The following is a 13607-nucleotide window of genomic DNA, read 5'->3' on the forward strand; positions in this document are numbered from 1 at the left end:
TGTTTCAAATTAAAAATCACACTATTTTTTTTTCTTTTTTGTCGCCCCTGTAACAAATTAAAATAAAATAGAAGTTTTCATGGACTTTCGGCCCTCGGTAATAATGCAATCTTTCATTCTGTGTTTAAATTTTTCAAAAATACATATTAGTTTTCTCAGAATTCGAAAAAAAGTAATGCATATAAATAGCATAGGAGCCTAAATTGTGTACCGATCCCCTTAAAGGGTATCATTTTTTATATTAATTTTTGACTTAATAGGTACCATTTTTGATCATGCAAGATTTTTTAATATTCGTTTAAAAGAGCCTATCACGACTGATAAGAAGAAATTAACTATTCTAATTGGGAAATAAGCCACAATTTAAATGAAAAAATGATTTTATTTTTTAAGTTAAATTGTGGCTTATTTCTCAATTAGAATAGTTAATTACTCTTTCCTAGCTCTTTAAAGATGGAGTCTTGTTTTTTATATCTTCGTACGCCTATTTATCTTCAACGAGATAAATTGATTCCATAATTTGCAAATTTCTAGTACCGGTCACAGGCGTCCGTTTTGGGTAGGGCAACAGTTATTTTATCGCATATCTTTTTTGTCTTTTTAACTTTAGGTAAAAGGTACTCTTGGTTTAAGTCGATAGAATACAAGCTTTTCTAGAAAAAATGATATGAAAATTTTTCGTTTTTCGAATTGGAAAAGAATTTAAAAAACGGTATTTTAGTACTAGAATACCTTTATAATAATTTAATAATCAATTTCAAAAATGCTTGAAAGTTAAAGATCAAAAAGTTATGCATATGTGATAAAATAACCGCTGACCTACCAAAAATTATGTTTTCGTTTTTCTAAACAGAAGCGTTCTGGGGGTATTTAAAAACACTAATTACAAAACGCCATCTTCAAAGAGCTCTAGCTCCCACAAGAAGCATTTCCGAGCCAAGTGATTTGGGTTAAAACATAATACACTCACCGGCACAAAATTCCGCCACCCAAAATTTTTGATTAAGTTTGACAATCTATAACTTTATTATTTGTACTTCGATTTTAAAGATTCTTGCACGAGTTTGTAGGTACATGTATTGATGTCAATTGCTATTATTCCGGTAACAAAAAATTTTTGCTTAGATGGCATTATACAGGGGTGAATGTAAACGTTGTTTTTTCTCCTAACTTTAAAAAATTCTGTGGAAAAATTGGAGGGCTGATTTTGTTTCATACTCCTTTTGTATTATCCTGGAGGTATCACTAAGGTCTTGTTTTTTGAACTATCTGAATATCTCTTTTCTTGTAAGAGCTGTAATTAAAAACATTGCTTTGAAGGTTTATTTAATTAAAAATATCAAACGCACTAAAATTAATAAAACAAAACAAATTTAACAACAAAACAAAACAAATTTAACATCAAAACAAAACAATTCAATAGTGGTTATGTCCACCTCTTGCAGCAACGACTGCTCGCAATCTGTTTAGCATCTAATAAAGATGTGTTTTCCTTGCCTGGGGAATAGCCCGATATTCCTCTACCAGGGCCATAACTGTACCAAATTTTCTGGAGGCCTAGGATGACGGCAAATAGCTTTTTTTATTCATCCTATAAATGCTAATATGATTGAGATCTGGGCTGCATGCGGGCCATTCTAATCTTATCAATCCAACCTCAATTGTATGAGTCAATCAGTGTTTTTATTTACAAAAAATGGTACAGCTTTACAAGAAAAAAGATATTCGGATAATTGAAAAAACAAAATGTTGGTGATGCCTCCGGGAAAATATGACAGGACTATGAAACAAAATCAGCTAATCCATTTTTCCAGAGAATTTTTTAAAATTAGGAGAAAATACAACGCTTCCTTTCATCCCTGTACAATGACATGCAAGCAAATTTTTTGTTACCTGAATAATATCAAACAATATGAATACATGTACCTACAAACTGGTGTAAGAATCTTGAAAATCGGATTACAAATAATAAAATTATAAATTGTCAAACTTAATCAAAAATTTTGGGTGGCGGAATTTTGTGCCGGTGAGTGCACTTTGAGACCAGGAATCAGTTAAAATATTTCCAATTAATAATTAAACACCCTGTATATAGAACTTTTGCATATAAACTAAGCATTGCAATTTTGTACTCTTTCAGGCCCAGTCACAAAGGTCATTATTAGACCCCTTAGCAACAACTTGCGTCTTCCAAAAGCTACAAGAAATGTACAGTGTTGCGGGAAAGAAGAACTCACACCCAAAATTCACAGGCGATGCTGTTGAATTTTGTAGTTTATTATCCAAAGAGCAAAGGCAGGGAAAGTCGCCTAGGTAATTTTTCATTCAATTTAATTTTAACGCAATTCAATGTAATTTTTTTATTGCACTTATTATGTACATATGTAAAAACAATACAGTGATGATTGCGCTAATAACCGGCAAAATAGCTCAAAAGATGAAAAACAGATGAAACTAGTGAAGGTGGAAATTATCGTTATAAACGTATAGATTAACATTACATTATACATAGTTTCCCACCTTTAGACGTCTAAAGGTGGGAAACTATGTTTAGACGTCTAAAGGTGGGAAACTATGTAATATAGCGTTAATTTATACATTTATAACGATTATTTCATTCATAGATTTCAATAGAAAGTTACAGAAACAAAAATTAAAGTGATAATTTTTGATATTATCCCGTCGTCAAGTAAAATACGTCAGATGCCCTTCGTTGCTACGAAAAAATACATTCAGTGACATTAATAATAATTACTGTTTTAAAAGTTATAAAAGTGATTGACTTTCAACCGTCAAATATTTATAACAACTGTGTGTTTAACTGTAGTAATTTGTACTTAAATAAATAAATTACAATAAAATTTTGGTTTTGAAAAGTTTTATTCATGAAATAATCGCAGCAAATTGCTTCCCTCGTGCCACTTTGACATAATTTCACTCTCCTTCGGGTCGTGAAATTAAAACTGTCAAAGTGTCACTCGGGAAAAATTCGATAATTTTAGAGCTCTCGTGCAATTACTACTAATAATTTCCACCTCCACTAGTTTCATCTCTATTTGTTTCGCAATGTATTATGTTTTCCTTCTTTTGAGCTATTGTGTCGGTTATAAGCGCGCTCATCACTGTATAATACATTATACAGTGAGGACGTTTGAGTTGGAATAAATTCATTATCTCGAGAATCGGCGAATTTGGAGAGAAATCCTGAGACACGTCGATTTTTATTTTTAAGTTATGACTTTTTGGTAGATATATCTTACTAGTGACGTCATACATCTGGGCGTGATAATGTAATCGATGATTTTTTAAATGAGAGTAGGGGTTGTGTAATAATAGCTTATCTGAAAGATTATTTAATTCTCTATTCAGTAATATCAACATTAACATAATTATTTATACAGAGTGTACACATTTTTTTTATTAAATTAATTTACACAAGAAGAAGAATGTAAGCAATTTATTTTATACAAAATACATTTTACTGCTATCAGAGAAACAGGTAATAATATTTTTCTACAACCATGTTAAAAATGCAATTTTGAGCAGTTCATAAAAGCGTTAAAAATGCTACTTTAAGGCGCTAGTGCTTTAAAAATTTTATGGCACTGCCGATTTTATTGACCGTATACGCTGTGAGCTCGTACGTAGAGGGGATATTTACAAATTCGCGAGCGCCATTAGTGACAAGTCTGTAAACGTTTACCGGAAATTTGACATAAATGTCAAAGTGATTAATTTAAAATTAAAATTAAAAACATTAATTATAAAAAATATTAGTTGGTCAAAGCTGTGGTATATATTTTTGTCTTAAATATACTTACGTTTTAAATACTGAATTTACGTTTTTTTAATGTTCCGTAATATGTAATTATAAATTAATCTAGCGCCATCTACACGATAATTGTGAAAGTATCCGAAGTAAGAAATTAATATTTCATCAATACAACGTCAAAATGATTAGCAAAATCTTAAAAAAATCTGTTATAATTTAATTACTTTTTAGCGTTGTAAATATTAAGCGATAACAATTAAATAATAAATTTAAAAATTACCGGTGAAAGTTGAATTAGTAATCCGCTAGTAATCCGCCAGGAGCGACACCAGCGAAGCTCAGAGCGTATACGCTCTGAGCTTCGCTGGTGTCGCTCCTAGCGGATTACTAATCAACTTTCACTGGTAATTTTTAAATTTATTATTTAATTGTTATCGCTTAATATTTACAACGCAAAAAAGTAATTAAATTGTAATCGATTTTTTTAAGATGTTGCTAATCATTTTGACGTTCTATTGATAAAATATGAATTTCTTACTTCGGCTACTTTCACCATTATCGTGTAGATGGCGCTAAGATTAATATAGTAATTTATAATTAGATATTACGGAACATTAAAAAAACTTAAATTCAGTATTTAAAACGTAAGTATATTTAAGGTAAAAATATATACCACAGCTTTGACAAACTAATATTTTTTATAATTAATGTTTTTAATTTTAATTTTAAATTAATCACTTTGACATTTATGTCAAATTTCCAGTAATCGTTTACAGACTTGTCACTACTGGCGCTCGCGAATTTGTAAATATCCCTTCTACGTACGAGCTCACAGCGTATAAGCAATTTTGATGTAATGTCAAAAAAATATAAAAATGGAATGTCAGTCAAGTTCAAGTAAAAGTTTTTGTAGATATTGTCCTGTAATTACGTTTGTAGAAAAAATATTGTATGATATGCGTGTTAAAAAGTACATAAGGCACTCATGTGAATGCGTGCCTTAAACGTGACCTTTAACACTTTGCTTACATCATAAATAACTATTATTTCACAAATAAACAGTGCTTTTCGCTTAAATTTAATGTTCAAACTTCTAAGAGACAGGTAGGTGGCAGTTTTAACATTTAATTAAAGCGAAAAACAATGTTTATTTGGCAAATAAACATTTCTTTCTGTTTTCTGACATCACTCAAACGTATTTTGAAATAAATGAATTACATACATTCTTCTTTTCGTCTCAATTAATTTAATCCAAAAGTATTTTTTTTTTGGGCACCCTATATAAATAATAACGTTTACGTTTATATTACTGAATAGAGAATTAAATAACCTTTCAAATGCGCTATCACTCGACCCCTGCTCTCATTTAAAAAAATCATTGATTGCGTCATCACGCCCAGATGACCGACGTTACTAAAAAGTTTTAGTATGATATATATATATATATATAAATATATATATATATATATATATATATATATATATATATATATATTATATATCAAAAAGTCATAATTTAAAAATAAAAATCGACATGTCTCAGCATTTGTCTCCAAATTTGCCCCTTCTCGAGATAATGAATTTATTCCAACTCAAACGTCCTCACTGTATATATAAAACTTATAAAAGTCACTAAATTATTGGGTAAACAACTGAAATTGAGGACTACGTATACTCTTTTCTACGGATCTAATATTTCGTTAGCAGTCGCTAACATCATCAGGGACGCTAAAAAAATTATCAAAGGTAAAATGGTGACATTAGGCATTAAAAAATAACTCACTAGAGCGAGATTTTTGTCAGAGGTGTTCTATACATATAATATAAAAGCAGTATTGACAAAAAGATAATTGCAATGAATATTACTAAAGCAAAAATATAAAAATGCAAAAAATGTAACTCTTTAAATATAAATATCTATGCTAAAAACCACTAATTACTGAGATATTTTAAAATATTCACGCAGAAAGGTTTCAGAGACAATTATGTCACTATATTGTCAATATTTTGACAGAAAAGAGTTAGATTAGTGTGAGGTATTAGAATTAGAATCTAGACGTATACTAAAATCATTGATATTATACTTTTTGTAAGTTTTTGTCAGTTTCAAGAAGGAACGAATATTCGTTCCTTCTTGATTCGAATTCTTTACCCATTTCTCGCAATACTTCTGTTCGTTTTCTTCTGTATCCATGCTTTTGTAAGCATCCTTCTGTAACACCACATTTCAAATGACTGTAGCTTATTTATGTGTTCTTGCTGAAGCTTATAAGTTATATTGTAGTATCGAGAACACGTGGCATCTCAAAGCTCTTATTTTAAGTTCTAAGCTAAGGTCTTTGTTGCAGAGAATTGTTTTCATTTTTACAAACGCATTTATTGCTATGTCTATCATCATCATCATCACTGGCTCGACAACCCTTTCTGGGTCTTGGCCTGTTCCAGGATTCTTCTCCATTCTGATCTGCTTCGTGCTTTTTTTCTCCAGTTTTTTATTTTTAAGGTTATTATATCATTTTCTATTTGTTATAAATATCTCAGCTTCGGTCTTCCTCTTGTTCTTTTTCCTACTGGCATCTGTTTGAATATTTTGTTTGGTATTTCGCCTTCTTCCATTCTTTCTACATGTCCCATCCAACGCAGCTGTCCTATTTTAATGAATGTTATGATATCCGGATCCTGGTATATTTTGTATAGTTCAAAGTTGAACCTTCTTCGCCAAATTCCGTTTTCTTTTGTGCCCTTATATATGTGTCGCAAGATTTTTCTTTCAAAGGTGGCTAGCAATGTTTCCTCTCTTTTAGTGAGTGTCCAGGTTTCTGAGCCGTATGTGAGTACCGGTCTTATTACGGTTTTGTATATTTGGCATTTTGTTTTTCTTGCGACGTTATCTGATCTTAGTTGCCGGATTAAGCCATGGTAACTTTTATTGGCAATAGTAGTTTCCACATTCTAACTGATTTCCTTTTTTATGTAATGGTACAATAATACCGCTATTACACTCCGCTGGTAGCTGTTTATTTGACCATATCTTTGTTATCAATTCATGTATTGTTTTCTGTAGTGCGTCTCCTCCTTCCTTCAGTAATTCCGAGGCTACTTGATCCGATCCCGGTGATTTATTGTTCTTTAATTTGTCTACTGCTGTTCTAATCTCGGCTATTGTTGGTGGACTCTTTTCTCTGTTGTCTGCTTGGTCTAATGGTATATCAGGGTTCGTCTCACTCCCATATCCTTCAAGCTTTTCCTTAAAATGTTCTGTCCATCTTCTTAGTATCTCTTGCTGTTCTGTCAATATATATTACCTTCTTTATCTCTACACATCGTTGTTCTCGGTTTGAAGTCTTTTCTGCTTTTGTTCAGTTTCTGATAAAATTTTCTTGTCTCTGTTGATTTACTTAGTTCTTGCAGTTCTTGAAGTTCTTTGTTCATATATTCTCTCTTTTTTCTTCGGTGAGTTTTCTTTTCTTCTTTGCGTAGTTGTTTATATTCTTCCGCTGCTTGTCGGGTTCTGTGCCCCTGTTGCATCAGTAAATATGCTCTGTTTTTTCTGTCTGTTATAATCTGACAATCTTCGTCAAACCAGTCATTCGTTCTTGTTCTTCTTTCTTTACCTTCTATGCCTAATACTTCTTTAGCTGTCTCTTTTATGATTTCTCAGCACTCTTCCCAGTCCTTATTTGGGTTGTCATGTTATAGTCTGTTTTCTAGTTTGATGCTTATCTTTTCTTTATACTCTTTATTCTTATTTGTTTCTTTGAGTCCTTCTACCTTGTATCGTTCATGTTTAGAGCTTGCTATGTCTATCCTGGTCCTTATTTCTGTTTGATCATTTTTCTTTTTTCATTAATCATTTTCAATCCATGTTCCTAGGTATTTGTATTTATCAACCCTTTCTATCGGTATATTTCCCAAATGTATGCTTGTTTGTTTTCTTAGTTATTATCATGTATTTGGTTGCTTTTATATTTATTTTTAGTCCATATTCTTCACAGAAACTATGTGTTTTGTTTAGTAGTAATTGGAGTTGTTAAGCAGAGCTTGCCATAATCACGGTGTCATCTGCATATCTTATGTTAATAGATCTTCCGTTAATAAATTATTCCTTTACTTTAAGATAATAATGCTTCTTCAAAAATGCCTTCACTATATGCATTAAAGAGTAATGGAGACATAATACATTCCTGCCTAACTCCTCTCCTGATTTCAACTTCTGGACTGGGTTCGTTATCTATTACAATTTGTGCTCTTTGATTCTAGTAAAGGTTTGTTATTATTCGTAAGTCTCTTTTGTTTTTGTCTTTTTGTCTTTATGTTTTTTTGTCTTTAGAATCTTTTTTCATGTCTTCATTTACTAATACATTTTTTACATTTGTCAAATGCTTTCTCAACATCAACGTAACAAATATGCACATCCACATTCATGTCCATGCATCTTTGAGCTAACACATTAAAAGCAAATAACGCCTCTCAGTTTCTTTTATACGACCATGCATTATTTTCAAGAATAATTTGAGAATGTGTCTTATTAATGATTAGTAGATTACCAAAGTTACCACGACTACCAAGATGGGGAAATCAATGTGTTAGAGGGAGAAGTACCTTTCCAATGAGTAAGAGTGAGATAAATTCTGACGTCACAGCGAAGGAGTCTACCGTCATAGTTCAGCTATTACCCGCTAGATGGCGCCACCAATTCGCCATTTTTATTCCAATTCGCCATTTTTAGCCATTTCAGTATTTTTATTCCTATTCCATTAATAAGGTTTTTTCCATTAAGGTTTCATAATTTATGCATTTAAGCTTTCTACTGGGATTTGGTCTGGACCTACTGATTTACCATTTTTGCTGTTTTTTAATGCCGATTTAATTTCTTCTTTTAATATCTTTAAAGCCATATCATCTTCTACTTCGACTTCCATCTGCTCTGTTCTATTGTCTTTGAACAATTCATTTATGTATTCTGTTCATCTCTTTAATTTTTCGTTAGTACTCAACACAAGTTTCCCATTTGTATCTTTTAGTATTCCCGGTTTTCTTTTTCATTTTTTGTTCTGAGTTAATTCCGTAATATTTTTATGTGTGTTCTTATTTCTTTCATCTCTTTTCTGGTGTTCTAATCATGTCTTTTCTAAACTATCATGTCTTTTCTAAACTATCATGTCTTTTCTGGTGTTCTTCTATTTTGGCGCGTTGTTCTTTTAATCATTGTTCTTTGCCTGTGTAATTTTGGATTTTATTTATTTATTTGCATTTTTGTACATCTGATTATCTTTGTTTTTATGCTGACGTCTTTCTTCCATTAAATCTAAGATTTCGTCCATCATCCATTGTTTTTTTTCTTTTGTCTACATCTGTCTTTATTTTGTTTCTTTTTGTTTCAGTATTTTGCAGAATTTGTTCTTTAACATTCATTAATCGGCTATTAATTTCATCTGTCAGGCGTTGTTTTAGGAGTGGGTTTCTTAGTTTACTTGTATCGATTTTTACATATGTTGTTCTTGTAATAGTACTAATACTTATAGCTATACCAAATAAATGTCAATATAGAAAATACGCTGGCAAGAATCATAAAGTGGACCTAGGAAAAGGGAAGAAGTATGCAAGACCACGTCGTATTCACAGTGAAATAGATAACTGAAAAGAGTATACAACAGGTGAAAAATATGTATCGTATTGGATTTACAGATATGGAAAAGGCTTTTAATAATGTCTGCACAAGGAAACGGAAATATAGTGCGGAAAAGAGACATTAGCAGTAAAATAATAAGAATATTAAAAAATATGTACAACATAACATAAATTGTCATTTATAAAAATAGTATATTACAACTGTTCTCGACTCACAATGGATTAAGATAACAGTCAAATGAGTCACACGAATGAACAAGATAAGGAACACTGTGATGGGAGATGCACTAGAATTAGAGTCAACTCTTAAATTCATAGAACAAATACAAATCAGTTTGTGAGGACATCTACAGAGAATGGATGATTCCAGAGTAAAATAGGTATGGCAAATATAATACAAAACAATAAAGGCGGATAATAGAAAAAAGAAGGGAAGATCAAGGCAGACATGGAACAAAATGGTAAGAAAAGTATTTCAGGCGAGAGGAACAATATGGGCCGAAGCAATAAATCTAGCATGCGATAAAAAGGAATGTAGACAATTTGTTTATGAACTATAAAAAAGGATTGTAAAATAATAAAAAAGGAACCAGCTCTCTACCACTATGTGATTATATCTATTGATTATATCGGTATTCTATATCTATAATTTTCAGTGTTTTTAATAGTATACCCCATTCCGCGAATATACGACCCTCTTGGATTATGGCGACAACGAATATTTTACTGTGCAAAATATGAAGAACGAAAGTAAATTGCAAATTATATAGTTGTTTATTGGAGTAATTATTAGAGCAAAATACTTTCGTACTAAAATATTCGTTGTCGCGATAATCCAAAACAGTCGTAAATTCGTGGAATACACCATAATACATATTTATGGTAATTAAATTATGGTTTATGATGATATTAAAATATGTTTTTAGTTATTTCAACGTGAAAGAGGCGCAAATGGTAATAAAGTACATTAGAGCTCTGCAAGCTTTAGAATTTCTAGATGAGGAAGACAAAGTGAAACCTTCCGATATCGGTATTGTTACGCCGTATGCCAGACAGGTAAGATATTTCTTATACAATTTAAATATTAGACCTATTGTCAAAAAATTTAAATAAACCAGACCTGTAATTAGTATGTATTTAAATTTAACAATTTTAAAAACCCGTATTTTTTTATTGTATTTTAGGTGTATACATTGAAAGCCCTCCTTAAAGGAAATCAAATCGAAGGTGTCGATGTCGGAACAACTGAAACGTTTCAGGGACGGGAGAAAAGAATTATTATTATATCTACTGTAAGAGCCCAAAAAGATTTGTTGCTGTACGATAAACTTTATAAGTTAGGCTTCGTTAAAAATGAAAAGGTAAGTTATTAAAAGTTCCCATTAATCATTTTTAGCCCATTACTATAGGTGCCCCCTAGTGGGAAAATGTTGGGGTAGTTCTGATTTCTTTCATTCTACAGGTATTTTGGGATACTGAATCCGATTATGAGGTTTGCGGACAAAATTTCGTGACGCAACATTGGAAAAATCGCGAAAAATGCGAAACATTTCTGCTTTTTTGCTTAATTCTTGAAAACTATTAACTTTTAGTAAATGGTCTGTTAACATACATTAAAGTATTTAAAATTCTCTACAAATCTCACTATTTGGTTTTTTTCACGCGAACCATTCGGTCTAAAGTGCGAGCTGAAAATTGGCAATTTTTAAGGGTCTCTCCTAAACCCACTTTTTGCATTCCAAAACTTTATTTTTTATTAGAATGCTGTCATTTGATAAATTTCTCCTTAATTTTTTGCACAAATAATTAAAGAAAAAAAAAAGAATGTGTGCGTACTTTGTACGCACGTAAGAAGTCATACTTCTATTATGATTTCAACGAAATACATATACTTTCGAACTGTTTATCTATATTTTATTTAAAGATTAAACTAATTTTTACTTAGTACTTTCCAAAAATTTTTATTAAAACAATACCAAAAATTAAAAAAAAAATTCAGGCACTCGTGGAAGTGCAGACAGAAGTGAAAACTTCTTATAGTAAATAAATTACGAGCTCAATACCTATTTCATATACGCGATGCGTCCATAAAGAAATTTTCAATTCAAAAATTTATTTCGTGGAAGCGATGAAGTTCCCTAATTTAATATTTTTCCCCATCTAAAAAGTGCACAAGGTCCCTCAAGAAGTTTTCACTTCAAATATCTATTTCATCGAAGCGATGATAGTCGCGATGACGGTCGCTAATTAATATTCTTTCCCATCCAAAAAGTGCACAACGTTCCTAAAGAAATTTTCAATTCAAAAATTTATTTCGTCGAAGCGATGACAGTCGCTAATTTAATACTTTTTCCCCATCCAAAAAGTGCACAACGTTCCTCAAGAAGTTTTCACTTCAAATATTTATTTCGTCGAAGCGAAGATGGTCTCGATGACGGTCGCTAATTTAATACTTCTTTTTCCCATCCAAAAAGTGCACAACGTCCCTAAAGAAATTTTCAATTCAAAAAGTTATTTTGTCGAAGCGATGACGGTCGCTAATTTAATACTTTTTCCCATCCAAAAAGTGCACAACGTCCCTCAAAAAGATTTTAATTCAAATATTTATTTCGTCGAAGCGATGACGGTCGCTAATTTAATACTTTTTCCCCATCCAAAAAGTGCACAACGTCCCTCAAAAAGATTTTACTTCAAATATTTATTTCGTCGAAGCGATGACGGTCGCTAATTCAATACTTTTTCCCCATCTAAAAAGTACACAACGTCCCTAAAAAAGTTTTCACTTCAAAAATGTATTTCGTCAAAGCAATGACGGTCGCTAATTTAATACTTTTTCCCATCCAAAAAATGCACAACGTCCCTAAAGAAGTTTTCACTTCAAAAATGTATTTCGTCGAAGCAATGACGGTCGCTAATTCAATACTTTTTCCCCATCTAAAAAGAGCAAAACTTCCCTAAAGAAGTTTTCACTTCATAACATTATTTCGTCAAAGCAATGACGGTCGCTAATTTAATACTTTTTCCACCTACCTCTACCGAAAGTATACTTTTCCGGACCTGATTGTAGGGAGCAAAGTTGTACTTTTCCTCCCTAGGGAGGAAAATATTTTTCCTCCCTAGGGAGGAAAAGTAAAAGTGACGTCATAGTATTTCATTCATGAAATATAACTTATTGACGCCCTGTATAATATCTATTTTCTATTACGAAGTATCTATACATTTTAACGTTTATTTATAAAACACCCTCTATTTTGCAGAATGGTAAAAAACAGTAAATTGTTATTTTGATTTAACAATGTTTACATTAATAATTTGACTTATATTTGACAGTTGACAGTTACATTGTACCTACTTGTTGTTTTAGTTCTAATAAATTTTGTTGGTTAGTTACATAAATAAATTAAGTAAAAATGAAAAAATTACTTGTTATTTGAGGAAGGTGGAAAAACCATATGTATAACATGGGAGTAAAGTGCCTTTTCCTCCCTTGAATGATTACTGCCCTCCGCTACGCGTCGGGCAGTAAACTTCATTCTCGGGAGGAAAAGTTACACTTTCCTCCCTTGTTATACAAATAGCTATTTCCTTCCAAAAAGTGCACAACGTCCCTAAAGAAGTTTTCACTTCAAAAATTTATTTCGTCGAAGCGATGACGGTCGCTAATTTAATACTGTTTTCCCATCCAAAAAGTGCACAACGTCCCTCAAGAAGATTTTACTTCAAATATTTATTTCGTCGAAGCGATGACCGTCGCTAATTTAATACTTTTTCCTATCCAAAAAGTGCACAACGCCTAAAGAAGTTTTCACTTCAAAAATTTATTTCGTCGAAGCGATGACGGTCGCTAATTTAATACTGTTTTCCCATCCAAAAAGTGCACAACGTCCCTCAAGAAGATTTTACTTCAAATATTTATTTCGTCGAAGCGAAGATGGTCTCGATGACGGTCGCTAATTTAATACTTCTTTTTCCCATCCAAAAAGTGCACAACGTCCCTAAAGAAATTTTCAATTCAAAAAGTTATTTTGTCGAAGCGATGACGGTCGCTAATTTAATACTTTTTCCCATCCAAAAAGTGCACAACGTCCCTCAAAAAGATTTTAATTCAAATATTTATTTCGTCGAAGCGATGACGGTCGCTAATTTAATACTTTTTCCCCATCCAAAAAGTGCACAACGTCCCTCAAAAAGATTTTACTTCAAA

At 31.7% G+C, this 13607-nt stretch overlaps 1 protein-coding gene across 4 annotated transcripts in view; it reads left to right on the forward strand.

The window, feature by feature from the left end:
* The window catches only part of LOC126887698 (putative helicase mov-10-B.1), a 219497-nt gene that overhangs the window by 174674 nt on the left and 31216 nt on the right, over positions 1-13607 (forward strand). For all 4 annotated transcript variants that reach the window (XM_050655357.1, XM_050655358.1, XM_050655355.1 and 1 more), the window contains 3 exons: positions 2141-2313; positions 10330-10459; positions 10588-10764. In XM_050655357.1, coding sequence (XP_050511314.1) covers positions 2141-2313; positions 10330-10459; positions 10588-10764 — 480 coding nt within the window. The remainder of the gene's footprint in view (positions 1-2140; positions 2314-10329; positions 10460-10587; positions 10765-13607) is intronic.

The sequence above is a fragment of the Diabrotica virgifera genome, chromosome 7, assembly GCF_917563875.1.
Source record: "Diabrotica virgifera virgifera chromosome 7, PGI_DIABVI_V3a".
NCBI lineage: Eukaryota > Metazoa > Arthropoda > Insecta > Coleoptera > Chrysomelidae > Diabrotica > Diabrotica virgifera.